The sequence below is a fragment of the Apiotrichum porosum genome (genome assembly GCF_003942205.1).
Source record: "Apiotrichum porosum strain DSM 27194 chromosome Unknown scaffold_2, whole genome shotgun sequence".
In the NCBI taxonomy this organism is placed as follows: Eukaryota; Fungi; Basidiomycota; class Tremellomycetes; order Trichosporonales; family Trichosporonaceae; genus Apiotrichum; species Apiotrichum porosum.
In genome coordinates, this window is record NW_021167109.1 from 1,827,124 (window position 1) to 1,840,853 (window position 13,730).

At 56.6% G+C, this 13,730-nt stretch overlaps 6 protein-coding genes across 6 annotated transcripts; 2 read left to right on the forward strand and 4 right to left on the reverse strand.

The window, feature by feature from the left end:
• Nucleotides 1-375: 375 nt before the first annotated feature.
• EHS24_004728 (uncharacterized protein) lies at nucleotides 376-2,188 on the reverse strand (the record flags this gene model as incomplete). The annotated part of the gene is made up of 7 exons (XM_028620285.1): nucleotides 376-402; nucleotides 443-1,164; nucleotides 1,203-1,458; nucleotides 1,515-1,690; nucleotides 1,734-1,833; nucleotides 1,962-1,971; nucleotides 2,010-2,188. 7 exons carry the CDS (start codon nucleotides 2,186-2,188, stop codon nucleotides 376-378), a joined length of 1,470 nt encoding a protein of 489 aa, XP_028479257.1.
• Nucleotides 2,189-2,876: 688 nt separating this feature from the next.
• Nucleotides 2,877-5,363, forward strand: EHS24_004729 (uncharacterized protein; the record flags this gene model as incomplete). Its single annotated transcript, XM_028620286.1, has 9 exons — nucleotides 2,877-3,902; nucleotides 3,965-4,037; nucleotides 4,119-4,198; nucleotides 4,313-4,382; nucleotides 4,436-4,494; nucleotides 4,536-4,636; nucleotides 4,692-4,872; nucleotides 5,029-5,067; nucleotides 5,124-5,363. The coding sequence occupies 9 exons, from the start codon at nucleotides 2,877-2,879 to the stop codon at nucleotides 5,361-5,363; spliced, it is 1,869 nt and encodes a 622-aa protein (XP_028479258.1).
• A 399-nt stretch (nucleotides 5,364-5,762) lies between these two features.
• EHS24_004730 (uncharacterized protein) lies at nucleotides 5,763-6,173 on the reverse strand (the record flags this gene model as incomplete). Its single annotated transcript, XM_028620287.1, has 2 exons — nucleotides 5,763-6,005; nucleotides 6,087-6,173. 2 exons carry the CDS (start codon nucleotides 6,171-6,173, stop codon nucleotides 5,763-5,765), a joined length of 330 nt encoding a protein of 109 aa, XP_028479259.1.
• A 531-nt stretch (nucleotides 6,174-6,704) lies between these two features.
• Nucleotides 6,705-9,159, forward strand: RAD30_2 (DNA-directed DNA polymerase eta rad30; the record flags this gene model as incomplete). The annotated part of the gene is made up of 14 exons (XM_028620288.1): nucleotides 6,705-6,752; nucleotides 6,804-6,836; nucleotides 6,875-6,923; nucleotides 6,962-7,070; nucleotides 7,109-7,232; nucleotides 7,270-7,348; nucleotides 7,388-7,657; nucleotides 7,704-7,732; nucleotides 7,779-7,868; nucleotides 7,907-7,980; nucleotides 8,030-8,085; nucleotides 8,138-8,469; nucleotides 8,508-8,935; nucleotides 9,138-9,159. 14 exons carry the CDS (start codon nucleotides 6,705-6,707, stop codon nucleotides 9,157-9,159), a joined length of 1,743 nt encoding a protein of 580 aa, XP_028479260.1.
• A 160-nt stretch (nucleotides 9,160-9,319) lies between these two features.
• Nucleotides 9,320-10,313, reverse strand: EHS24_004732 (uncharacterized protein; the record flags this gene model as incomplete). The annotated part of the gene is made up of 6 exons (XM_028620289.1): nucleotides 9,320-9,373; nucleotides 9,428-9,713; nucleotides 9,752-9,871; nucleotides 9,911-9,993; nucleotides 10,046-10,125; nucleotides 10,172-10,313. 6 exons carry the CDS (start codon nucleotides 10,311-10,313, stop codon nucleotides 9,320-9,322), a joined length of 765 nt encoding a protein of 254 aa, XP_028479261.1.
• Nucleotides 10,314-11,367: 1,054 nt separating this feature from the next.
• On the reverse strand, nucleotides 11,368-13,290 carry EHS24_004733 (uncharacterized protein; the record flags this gene model as incomplete). The annotated part of the gene is made up of 4 exons (XM_028620290.1): nucleotides 11,368-11,584; nucleotides 11,655-12,073; nucleotides 12,108-12,581; nucleotides 12,628-13,290. 4 exons carry the CDS (start codon nucleotides 13,288-13,290, stop codon nucleotides 11,368-11,370), a joined length of 1,773 nt encoding a protein of 590 aa, XP_028479262.1.
• Nucleotides 13,291-13,730: the final 440 nt, after the last annotated feature.

Consider the following 13,730-nt stretch of genomic DNA (forward strand, 5'->3'; position numbering starts at 1 on the left):
TTTTGCTGGCGGCGCCCATTCAAATCAATTAGGATGTAACAGTGTTTTGGTATTGGAAATGTAAACCCCAGATCAAATCACGTAAAAATGGCCGCATTTCAGCATGGTACGCTTCGCCAAACGGCCACGCCGTGTCCCAAGCACCCTGCGCTGGCCTGTGAGTGATGCAATGGACTGTCGGATCGCCCACTGGTCTATGGAGCTGTGGGGCAGTCTGCAGGTATGCGGCCAAAACTTCGAATTCATCCTTTCCTACAACGAAGCCTGCCCATACTCTGCTGCTTTACTACTAACTTTGTGCCACGCTGCTACCGTTCCCAAAACCTTCACCAAAGACTCCAAATCGTCTACCTCCTCCACCATCCTCGTGACATCTCAATTGGTGTAGCGGAAGTGGACGTTCTGCGGATGTCAGTTGGGATATACACATTGTGGCACTCACCTGGATATCCGTGAGGTCGGTCTCGCCAGCAAGTTTGCGTTGGTAGTCCTGCTCCTCCTTGGTCAAACCCGAAGTGACAAAGTCACGGTCCCGCTTTCGGTTGGTGTACTCATAGTAAGACCACCAGGCGCCGACAACGACCATGCAGACGGCCATGGCGATAGCACATCCGGTGAGGCCCTTAAGGTAGCGAGGGGCGTCGGACGGGCGGAAGATTTGTGAACCGATAATGTTGCCAATGCAAAACGTCATGAGCGCAGTGCCGCTGATCCAGGTCTTCTTGGTACGTCCCGCGACGTTGATGGACATGAGCGGCCAGGTGAGGTACATGGCGCAGCTGTAGGTGCTGCAGAAAGAGAAGAGGGCCCACCGCGTCCACTTGTTGTCGGCCGTGCCCTTCATGAGGCCCACCGAAAGGAGGCAGGCGCAGCAGAAGGCCGTGATCAATATGACGAACGGGAACCTGGCACGAGGGAAGATGTTGACAATGTTTCCGGGGACCAGGAGGAAGAAAAAGCCGATAGCCTGTTGGGGAAGGGCATAAAGGACCGTGTTTAAAGGCGAAAACCCAAACGACACGAAGACCAGTGGCGCAAAAGTGGTGACACCGCCGTTGGGGATAGTAATGAGGATGTTGAAGAGCATGAAAAAGTAGTACTGGGGGTCCTTGAAGCATTCACGGATCTGGTCCCACTTCCAAGGGTGACTCTCACCACCACCGGCTGGAACGCGTCAGAGCGAGTAAACATGTGGCACTCACTAGCGTTGGACACAATTCGCGAGCGTGCAATGTTCTTCTCTTCTTTGGTAAGCCACCACGCGTTCTCCGGGGTCCCCCAGACGAGGAGGTTGAGAATTCCGATAAACACGGTAAGGCCACCCAGGAAGAGATTGATGACACGCCACGCAGCGATACCGCCGTGGGTTTGAACATGGAGGGCGAGGTAGTAAATGATCACGTTGGAAATGACGGTGATAAATGTCGACATTGTGTAATAGCATACCTGGCGAATGGTCTGTTCGGACCGCAAGTACCAAGAGGCAGTGAGGAGGGCAAACCAGGCGTCAACACGCTTTCAAACAGTCCAAGAAGGACGCGAAGCGCGGCAAGCTGAGCATAGTTGTGGGCCGCACCCATGCACATCACGGTAATTCCCCAAAGAATCACGCAAGTTGCGATAACCTTGGCGATAGGAAAACGCTGGCAGAGCCAACCCATCGGCAGCTGGCCAATAGCGTACGCCATGACTGTGACGTTAGATACAAGGGCAGTTTCCCATGGAAGACTCACAGAAGAAAGTTGTAAGGTTGGCATACTCGTTGCCTACTAGCTTGGTGTCCTCGCGGAGACCAAATAGGACGCCGTTGGCAAGACTCTGTTTGTCCGCAAACTGTAGGCCGTACGCTGTTGCATTAGCCAACGAAACGAGGTGTAGAACTTGCTGATCATCATCAGAGGCTACCAGTTCACGTCAGCCACATAACAGGTGTGCGGGAGGTTTCGGCATTGCAAGCGTACCAGCTGAATACTGGACGTCAGCCACTCTTCACAGCGTTTGGCACTTACAAGTCCATCTTACGACGCACGCGGGCGTACTGTTCATCCGTGTACGTGTCAGCGTCGCGGATGTGGCGCTCTGCAGTGTCGAGCTCGGCATCATCGAGCTTGGCGAGGCGGATGCCAATGTCGTTCTTGTCCTCAATGTGTGACGTGACCGGCTTCTCGAGGTCAGGCAGAGGCGACATGTTGGAGTCAGCGCGGGTGACCAGGGTCCGGGGTTCAAAAGATGAAGTTGGTGTGGGGGGATGGGGGGCACCGTGGAGGTTGGTGAGTGACCGTGGGGAGTGTTGTGGGGCCTGAAGTCTCTTTAAGACGAGAACCGTGGAGGGAGTACACCCCGCAAACCGAAGCGAAACCGCGCTGTGGGGTTTGCCAAGATAACTCCTGGGGTACACATCTTCTGACTTTACTCGGTCCCGGTGTGGCCACTGGGTGATGAAGCGATCCACAGCAGGGCAACACCGAACACCATCTTCATGGCCCTGCAACGAACGCGCCTCCAGAGGCGTCCCAGCAACGTCTCCCAGCGATCTCCCGAGCGACCCGGTGGGAGATGGTGGGCAAAGGATACCGAGCCGCCCGGTGCCTGGGTCATTCTGGTCAATGCGTTCACGTCTCTCCGGCTGTGGTTGACCATCTCATCAACTCACTTATGGGGGACATATTGGCGACCCACCGGCAACCTGCAACATGTGCAGAACACGGTCTCGCTCGTCCGGATCCCGGTCATCGGGCACCGTCCCGGGGACCGCTTGAGCTTTCCGGGCTTGCTTTTGCCCAAGAGTGATGGCTCGGGCTGCCATATATACGGCCGAAAGTCCATCGCCATTGTGGACACCCCTTCCTCTCCAACCTATCCACAAGACTAGCAGCATGACCATCCAACCTGTGGAAGCTCCCAAACCCGTCATCATCATTGGTGGTGGCCCCGTCGGCCTCGCCGCGACTCTCGAACTCGCCCGCTTCAACGTCCCGACCATCCTGATCGAACAGCACAAGGGCGTCGCTTGGCACCCCAAGACCCGCAACTTCAACACGCGCACCATGGAGATTGCCACGCACTGGGGTGACGACGTCTATCAACGTCTCCGCGGTATCGACAGCGCCTGGAAGAGCCCTATCCGCTTCTTCGACCAGGTCACCAAGAACGAGATTGGTCAGATCCACTCTGGCGGTTTCGAAGGTCCCGGCCCGGATGTTTCGCCCTGCAAGCCCGTCATGTCGAGCCAAGACTTGCTTGAGATGATCATTCTCGACAAGGCCATCTCGACTGGTCTCGTGGACGTTCGTTTCAACCAGCGTTCTCTCGGCTTGATCAAGGGCTCGGAAGAGGACGCGACTGGTGTCGTTATCGAGGTCGAAGACAAGGACACTGGCAAAACGTACGAGCTCGAGGGATCGGCTCTCGTCGCTGCCGACGGTTACAGCAGCCCTATCCGCGAGCAGCTGCAGATCAAGCGCTCTGGCCAGCAGGACATCCACCACTTTATCAACACCTACTTCCATGCCGACATCGAGTCCCACATCCAGGACCGTACTGGTGTCCTCCTCTTCGTTGGCAACGAAAACGTCAGCGGCGTTCTTCAGCCTCTCGACACTCATGGTCGCTGGCTCTGCCAGATGATGATGAAGGAGGAGCAGTGGAAGAAGGAGCTCTGGCCCCCTGAGAAGTGCGCCTGGTGGGTCCGCGAGGCGACCGCCATCCCCGACCTCGAGGTCGATGTCAAGAGTGTGGGCATGTGGGCGATGAACGCCACGACGGCCGACACCTTTGTTCAAGGACGCGTGGTTTTGATCGGCGACGCAGCCCACCAATTCCCACCCACGGGTGGTCTTGGAGTCAACACTGGTCTGCAGGGCATGCACAACCTCATTGGAAGTTGGCCTACGCTGTCAACGGTAAGGCGGTGTACACGACCGACAGCGTATCGTTCACGATACAAGCTGCTGACTCAAAACAGGACACTGCGGGTCAAGAACGTTTCCGGACGCTCACGTCGAGCTACTATCGTGGAGCCCAAGGTGTTGTCCTCGGTGGGTGCAGCTGATACGATGATAGACTTGAAGTTGACCTGATCCAGTTATGACGTCTCGTCGCGCAACTCGTTTGACGAGCTCATCAGTGGTTCCGCGAGATTGACACGTACTGCTCCGAGGACGTTGTCAAGATTATTGTCGGCAACAAGGTTGACAAGGTGGGTGGACCTGGAATCACCGGGTCTTCTGTCTGGCAGCCACACCGTGTTGCGCTGGTGGTGGCTCACACGGGAAGACTGTGGGCCAACCTACATGACAACTAACATCTCTAGGAGTTCTCCAGACAAGTGACCTCCGAGGAAGGCCAGGCCTTCGCCGACCGCATGGGCACGCTTTTTGTCGGTGAGTTGCGCCCGTCGCTCTCTCACCCGCTGGCCGCTGACATCCCTCTCCAGAGTGCTCTGCCAAGACAAACGTCCACGTTACAGACGCCTTCCAGGAGCTCGTCCGACGCGTAAGTCCGTGCCCCACAACTCATCCCTAACGTACGCGCAGATCCTCGCCACCCCATCCCTCTGGACACGCGGTCCGCAGCCCGTCCGCAACCCCCAGTCGGTCATTGCGCTGGGCGACGACTCGGCGAGCGGCTACGGCGGGTGCGCGTGCTGAGCGCGCTCGAGCGAGCGGCCACTGCCTAGACATGGACCTCAGCCCTCCAACGTACCCCACAAGCAATCTAGACGTCGACGTCGGCGTCGACCTCGATCTAGAAGTTTGGTTGCCAAGTCAAGTAACGCAGCGCTTGGCCCTAGACGGACCCGATAAACTCTCCGGCAACGTGTGCGTGTCCCGTTCACCAAGAGAACACCTTGCATGTCCGAACTACCCTGTTGTATCACTGTTACCCCGGCCCATTTTGCGCCTAGCCTCGTCAAATTAGATGTAGACGGTTCTCGCCTTCCGCACACACTGGGGCTTCGGGGGCAGGTCATGGTTCTGGCTCTGGTTCTCTTTCTGGTCCTGACACTGACGTCACTGACGACCCCAGCCCGAAGGCAAGTGTGTTGTGTACGACAAGATTGCGCCGGTGCGTCGGTCCGAAGATATCGCTCGCTGTCAATGTGTAATGTCAATGACGCGAAGCATGGTCCCGAGATCCAGAAGATCTGCGTACAGGAGCCACCGAACCCCTTCCTGCCGCCCAGTAAGACCGACACCGCCGGACATCCTCCTCGCCCCCATCAAAACCCGGATACGAATAAAGTGGCGCGATGTGGTGCTTACGGATCATGGGCATTGAGCCACAAGGTTGGTGACCGTCGGCGATCAATTGACCGACCCGGCTTTGTTCTGTGCCCGCCGGCGGCTTTCAACGAAGGGTAATATGCCAGGCTTGGTGTCGCCGACGGGCAATTGTGGTCTTGTGACGCTGTAGAGTGGGGGTCGAGAGGCACTATTGTTTAGCATCCTGACGAACGCTGGGGAGGGCGCTTGTTTTGCCATCGTCCTGGGCCGGCAGCGTCCGTACCCTCACAGGTAAGAAGGGAACGCTTTAGACTGGAGCCCTCTGTCTCTCCCTTCACTCATGATCTTTCCTTCTGAGCACTATTTTCGCGTTTTCGGTTTCTTGGCCAACAAGTGAGTTGGGTCGGACTTGGGGGTGTGGCTTCACCCTGTCACAAATAGAGGAGTTTACACAACGTTATCACTCCAGGCAGCAACCTGCTTGGAATTCTACAAAGTACTTACATCTACAACATTACTACTAGAAACAGAAAGTCACTACACAGGCCCGACGATGATGGACATGGGCATGTAATAGGAGGCACCGTGAGAAGCGGGGAGGTGGGGAGGCCGGAACGCGATTTCTTCAAGGGGGAACGAGCCGGATTCCTTGATCCTCGTGACTATCTTTCCCATACCCTCAGTGGCAGTCTCGAGTTTCTTGATTTGCTGGCCGTACTCCATGCTCTGGGCATCGACGTTCTTGGTCGTCGCCATCGCTTCATTGATCCTGGCCTCTTTCTGACTCGTCTTCGTTGAGCTCGACACGTATCAGTGCGGTCTTGGACTTGACGTGTTGGATCTTGCCCTTGAGATACTGACACGGAGGTTAAGGAGCTCATCCATCTTGTTCTGGTAGGCCTTTTTCGCCCTCTTCAAAGGTTGCGTCGCTGGGGCCGACGCGTTCATGGTGTGGAGAGAAAGAGCATCGGGGAGCGTCGGGTTTGGCCGCGACGGGAGCCCTGCGATAGATTGTAGGGGGCGAGGGGGGCATACGAGTAAGGGGGGGATCCATTGTTTGGCTTGATGTCAACGTCCTGCGACAAAACTGGGCTGTGATTGGGGAAAGGATCTTTCATGACGAGATGCTTGACAGGAGCAATCCCGGAATCGGCCGTGCGAATGACGTCCGCAGTCCTGGCACGTTTGGTGGAGCTGGGCTGGAAACGTCAGGTGTGTTTTGAAACCAGTGCCAACCAACCTTGCTACCTGTGGAAGGTCGTTTAGGTGTGAGATGGATAAATTCCATGGCCCAAACAAGATATGAAGAAGGAAGAGACACCGACACGCCAGCCTCCGTAGTGGGTGGATCACCTCCACTCTGGCCGTCATTTCCCAGGCACGGTTCGTTCCAGTCACCCAACCTCCCGCCGTCCAGCGACTGTTTTCATTCCTTGCATCTCCCATTTCAGCGTCATACCCTACGGTCCCTTGTCCACCATGGCGTCCATGTTCGCGGGTCCGTCCCGCAGGCAGCATGGTGAGAATGTGTGTGACATATAGGTGAGCTAACGGACTTGCTTAAAGCTTACCAATCAGGCATTTGCTGAGTGCCGCGGCGATGACCGTCTTGTGAGTGACCTCCCTGGAGCCCTAGCTGACCTCTGTAGCAACCCTTTGCGAGTGGTGGGACACTGCGATATCGACGCAGCATTGCTCGTGAGTCGAGTATTACAGGCACTGTGCTGACATGCAAGAGTTTGAGCAAGTACGGCTAGGCCTCCCCGACGACGTGCCCATCATCTGCGCACAGTGGAACTCGATCATTGCGGTCAACTATCCGGCCCGCAAGTTCGGTATCAAGAGGTGGGTACAAGAGTCCTCTCATGGGCCTAACATTACAGAATGACTCTTATCGAGGATGCCAAGAAACTCTGCCCAGACCTCGTGGTCCAGCACGTCGCTACTTATCGTGAAGGCGAGAGCGAGGCTGGATACTGGGACGACGTCGACCGAAGGACGCACAAGGTAGGTTATCCGCATGAGCCGCTAGCTAACTTTACAGGTCAGCCTTGACCCGTACCGCCGCGAGAGCCTCAAGATTCTCGCCGTATTCCGGGAGATGGCCCCAACGGCCGAGCTGGGTGGGTTACTGTGGTAATTGACTGGAGCTTACTCGCCAGAGAAGGCGTCCATTGACGAGGCGTTCTTGGACCTCACCCCCATGGTCATTGAACGTATCCTCTCCTCATACCCATACATTGCCACTGTTCCAGACGATGCGCCAGACGGTCTCGACATGCCACTTCCTCCACCACCAGCAATAGACTGGTCGCGCGCCGGATCTGTGTTCCCACTCCAGGTCGATGACGAAACTGAAGTCGACGTCGAGGGACGAGGCTGGCACATGGCAAGATCTCGCACTGTGTATCGGCGCCGAGATCATGGCGGACGTTCGAGCGGAGGTCAGGAAGCGGCTGCATTATACGTGTTCGGCAGGTATCGCACATAACAAGACAATTGCCAAGGTGAGTCACCTTCATCTACTCCACCCGTCCTGAAGCTGACCATCAGCTTTGCTCCGCCTGGAAGAAACCGAACGCCCAGACGGTTATGCGACTTGAAGCGACGCCTGGGTTCCTGAGGGACATGGACTTCACAGATGTGAGCTTTCTCCACCTCTACCTCAGCTGACACCTCAGATCCGATTCCTCGGCGGCAAGCTTGGTAGCGCAATGGCTGCCGAGTTCAATGCCAAGACGGTTGGCGACATGCTGTGAGCTTCAAGCCACTTATGATAGCTGACGTCAGTACGGTTCCGTTAGAGGACCTACAGGCCAAGTTTGGCGAAGAGAGCATATGGGTGTACAACATTCTGAGGGTGAGTTCCCCGTGTCCGGATCTTCTAACTGGCCAGGGCATCGACCACACAGAGGTCAAGGAGAAGCTCGCGACCAAGTCCATGCTCGCATCCAAGAACACCATCCCCAACGTCCGTACCGCAGAACAAGGCCACCACTGGCTGTCTGTTCTTGCTGGCGAGCTCAACGTTCGTCTCCGGGAGGCACGAGGCGTGACGCCCGGTCTGTGGCCCAAGACTCTCGTTCTCTCCATCCGCTCGTCAGGTGCAGGAGCATCTCATTCTCGTCAGGCGCCGTTTCCGTTTACTCGCAACCTCAGCACCGAGTATATTGTCAAGCATGCTCGCAAGCTGTGGGACGAATCGACCCAGCCGCTAGCGAAGGGGACCATGAAGCTGAGCAATGTGAGCTTCGTAATTGTATACGTTGAGCTGACATTCAGATAGGTCTGGCCTTCACCAGCCTCGACAAGCTTGAGGAAGGTCAGCAAGGGATCGAGGGCTTCTTCAAAACTGGCAATGTTGAGAAACGACCACGCGAGACGACAGTCCTGTCAAATGACTCGTCGTCCAAGCGACCTCGGTTGCCTACTCTCCACACCAAGCCGAAGCCAAACGCTCTCGAATCGTTCCTCGCCCAAGGCAGGGGGACGCCTCCGCCGGTGGTCAAGGACGAGATCAAGGACAGCAGTCATCCTACACCCGATGCACGACCTTCACCGAGCACGCCGCCTGCTGCAGACACTCCGGGGGCCTGGCAGTGTCCGAAGTGCGATACGACGTTTACGGCTCCACCTGGCGTACCTGCCGATGAGCAAAAAGCATGGATTTCACACGCAAGGCAAGAGCACGACGACTATCACTTTGCCCTGTCGTTGCAGGAGGAGGATGGTGGGAGTGGAAGTGCAAGTTCGAGTCGGCACGGCAGTGCAGGAGGAGGAAGCGGGGGCGGAGGTGGGAGCGGGAGTGGTCGTAGTCGACAGGCCAAGAAGCCTGTCAGTGGCATCAAGGCCTTCTTTGCGCCAAAGAGGTGATGTATGTAGCAAATCCTGTATGTCATTACTGTGTCATAGCTTGCTGCCGCCTGCTGGCTGAGACAGCATTCTGACAGCTCTTTGGGGTTCTCACAGGCGAGAAACATTACATGTGTGTCGAAGATAGCTACAAAATCTACAGGGTGTCAAGAGTTGGCTGGGAGCGTGTGTGCCGTGCTTTTTTTTTTGTCTTGGAGGAGATGCCAATGATTGGGGACTGTTCACATCGTCATTTTGGCCATGTGGCGCTTTTGCGAGTACGCCTCAAAGATCTCCTGCGATGGGGGTCAGCCGCGGATTATGCTACATGAGTGAGGAGCGAGGCTCACATTCTGCCTCTCGAGAGGGTCACGGAAGGGACCCTTGGGCACGAGTCCACGGTTGTTGCTGTACGGGAGGGGGTTGAAGACGGTGTGGAAGTCGGAGCCCGCCGCAAAGTTGTCTCCAGGGAACTGGAACTGGAGGCGGAAGCAGGACGCAAACTTGGATTCGGGGAGGAGGTTGCACTCTTCGGGGACCCACTGGGCGAGCGTAACGGGGCGTGGGGAGGTGAAACCTGTGGCCATGGTGTAATTGGGGTTGCGAAAGTTGAAGGTGAGTTCCTGTGGGGTGCCGCTGGACAGTTAGCAAAAGAGGGGTAGGAGCTAACCGACACTTCGCTGGAGAGGATCAGGCCTGTGAGGTGGCAGCGGCCCTGTCCGATAATTGCCCAGATGGCGGCCAGGAGGTACATGGTGTATGGGTTGAGGTTGGCATCGGGAGTGGTTCCAATGCTATGCGCCTCAGCGATGGGATCGGCGAGACAGACTCACGGCTCGCCGCACATGCTGTGGGCTTGCTTCACCCACGCCGTACCCTGGGCGTAGATCTCTGGGATTCCCCACTTTGTGCCCGTCTGCAAAAGTATCAGAAGTAACCACAGCAGCATGCCTCGAACCTGGACATACCTTGAACAACGAGGCATCATATGGCCAAGCGTATCCCTTGCTGGAGCGGGGCAGCCGGAACTTCATCACGGTCTCCATCTCTGGGACACCAGTCAGTGGTAGGTTCTACGTATCGTTGGCACCTACCTCCAATGACCTTCTGGCAGCGGTCGACCTCCCACTCCTTGTTGTCGCCCGTCCACATGCTGTGGACTCCCGGCCAGGCGGTAAAGAGGAACTTCTCGTACTGGGCTCCGCTGTCGGGGATTAAGCGTGATGGGTGGTTCATTGTGGCCTGTTGTTTTGAGGGTGTTGCGCAAGAGACTGAAAGTGCGACGGAGGAAAGGTTGATGCTTTGCATCAGTGCATCAGATATCACACATCAGACATCTTTCCCCGTCCACGTCAACTGATGCAGCATGCCTACGACGACGCCCCCATCAGAAGGTCAGAAGAGCAGAATGATCTGCAGCGATTGAAAAAAAGGCGAGCTGCGGAGGGTGACTTGCATGACTGGAGGCCGTTGTTTGAACTCCTTGGTGGTTTTAAGTTCTGCGCAGTCCTTGCCATCCTCACTGAATCACTGGAAGGTGATATGAACATGCATATCGTTTCTTACACAAATGGTCGTTGTCTCTGGAAACTCGAAAGTGCTCCTGGACAAGCCAGCACTGTACATGAGGTTTAATTTGTACAAATGTATCCAGTTTTGACTAGGTTCCTTGTTCTGGAGCGAACGTTTGAATCTCCTCTACATTTGCATCCACTTTTGGTTACGCTCCTTTTCTCGGTTGAACGAACTGCATAAACTTGTCGAGCATCTCCTGTGACCCCACGCAGCACGCTTGCGTGGACGGGCATCCTCGTCTTCGTGTGGGTTAGTTGGTGGCAAACGTACATCGACCCCCAGCTAACACGTACGTCCCTCGTGAGACCCATGACTTTGGCGCGGTGAGGTGGGGTGACTGAGAGTCGATGATCTCAGGCGCCGGTGTGGTGTTGCAGGGACGGGATGGGCCGGGGCCGGGGGTGAAGCGGATAATGCCGGCGAAGAACGCCTCGGCGGCGGAGACAGGCGCCCTCGTCGACCTTCTACAAATCGGAGTTGAGGGTGAGGGTGGTGGTGGTGGTGGCGGTGGTGGTGGCGACTGATAGCTTAATGTTCCACTCGGTCTTGCATGCGACGAGGAGACATCATGATATGCTGCACGGGAACAGGTGAACTTGTCCACGGGATGCGAGACAAAGATGGCTGTGGAGGGTGGGAAGGGCTGGTGCTTGTTAGCGGTCGAGCTGCATGTACACTAGCGAACCCACAGCAGAAGCATTATCCTGGAACGGTACTAAGGTGGAGCAGAGGCGAACAGCTCGGCTAGTATCTCGTCGCGGTACTCGGTTTTGCTGTCTGAGGCGTGATTTTCGTCCAGGACGCCAGACTTGTCGAAGTCAATCACCATAATGCTCGCCCCGCCCTCCTTGACACGGATGTGCCGCCATTCGAGGTCGCCATGTTCGACTCCGGCCGCAAATATCGCATCTACGGCCTCGGTGACAGCGGTCCTGTGACAGTTAGCGCCCGGGAGATGGGGGGTGGGGGAGAGGGGGGGGGGGGGGGGGGGGGGATCCTCACTGAACAGCAGGATCGGTACGCTCGCGGGGCGAGAGCTGCCGGCCCGCATCCTCCATAAGTATCGCAAATGCCTGGCCGTCGCCAGTTTCCCATGCGCCGAAGACGCGAGGCACTACTTGACCTTGGAGGCCACGGAGGGGACCACGGAGGAGGGTCAGCTCGTGCTCAACCGCACGACGAACATGGCGGCTCTCCTCCTCGGTTGGCACAAAGAGGGGTATGTGCTCCTTCCACACCAGGCCAGCGTATGAAGCCGTGTCGGTCTCGACGGTTGCGTCGTAGGCACTCCAGATGGCCCCCTTGCCGCGCTCGGGTCCGAGGCGGATACGGGCCGTCTTGGAGGAATGGTCGCTGCCAAGGGGGAGAAACCTGAGGGGATGGGGCGCGGTGCCACAGAAGCAATCTACGGCCCTGCCGGTCTACCGTTAGTAATGCCCGTTGCAGTAAACGTACGATGTTGAGCCCAGAGGGTGAGGGTGGTGGCGTGGGCAGAGTGGCTATCTGGTCTTCTGGCCGTGCCGTTGTCGTGCTAGACGACCCGGGGTGTTGCCTGGTCATGGGTACGGTGGAGCTGCCGCTGGGGCCGTCGCTAGTGCGTTGGTCGGCAGCAGGCGCGTCAGGTTGAACATTGGAATCGCTGCTCTTCGGTTCTGCTCCCTCGTCGTCTCCTTGGGCCAGTGCAGTGGGACAGGGTGGTGTTCGGGCGAGGTCGATACCCGACAGCTGCAGCGCTCGGATCGACATGCCAAGGAACAGGCCAAGGGGGGAGGACGCCAAATTCAAGATACTCGGTCTCGAAGTGAGCTGCACAGGGAGACCAAAAGCAAGCGTCTTTGCTACGCGACCGTCAATGTGCACGGCGTTGCACCACTCGCCGTTGCATAGCGCGGCCAACGAGACCTGTCGCGCGCGGATGCTGTTGCGAAACTGGCGTGTCAGGAACCCTTGCCCAGCTTAATGGCTTGTCGCTTACCTGGTCGAGAATGCGCAGAGTTGTCTGCCCCGAACGCGTCTCGTTTGCTGTCCCCTGCGCAAACATCGTCAATCCACCTGGAGCCACAACAATGTGGGCTCTTTCGATGTCGTCTAGCATGCCGTTCATCGCGGCGAGTGGCAGTGACCGTGACGTTTTCATTTCAAGCAAGGCCTTTTCGGTCTTCGGGCTACCGTTCGGCGGCTGCTTGGGAATCCAAACGAGACGTATGTCAGGCTTGGAATCCCCGAGGTAGACTGGTTCCCAATGGAGTGTACCCTCCACATGGGAGAGCAACACGCCCAACATAAAGTTCAGCGGCACGAACATGAAGGCGTAGAGAAACGTTGTGAGGCCCTCTTCACCCTGAACGCTGAGGGTGCGTGCGGCACTCTGTGTCGCAAAGTCCATGCCACCCTTGATAGAGTTCCAATCTTGAGAACCAACGACAGGAACTGCCAGATACGGCATAGCCTGAACTATGGCATCGTGTAGCTGGCTGCCGAGCTCCTCGTCGATGGCGAGCTTGTCGGTGGGGAGCAGCCTTGACGCCATGGCGTCGCTGAGGCGCATCGATGATTTGGACGTGCCCTCAACGGTGACGACGGGGATGGAATGGGCACTGAGGAGTGCCAGCAATCGCTCGGTATCAGAGGCAGCCATGATGAGAGGTGAATTGGGTGCTGGATGTGGTGGAGAGTGTAGACTGCAAAGCGCAATCGATGCGTGGGCGCGTGGGTTGGTAGACCAGAAGTGACAACATTATTTGCCGCCGCCTTTCGCATTTGCGCATTTGTTTGGCTCGGCCGACTCCGCCAGAGTGTGAGGCCGCTCCAAACCGAAGGTAAAGGACTTTGTAATAATGTGAGGAGCAACTAGTTAGGAGCATTACTATTGACATTTAAAGGATTTGCTTCCACGGCAGTTATACCTTCTTTTTATCCCCCCCTTTAAATGTCGCAAGGATTTATTCTTTCCCCCCTCTATCCGCCGAGTGATTGTATTGCCTCCCCCCTCTTTAGATAACATATGTTGTAATTCCTAATAGGATTAGGGATCTCGCCATAGCATTAGTTATTTTATTGTCTCCCCCCTCTTTAGCT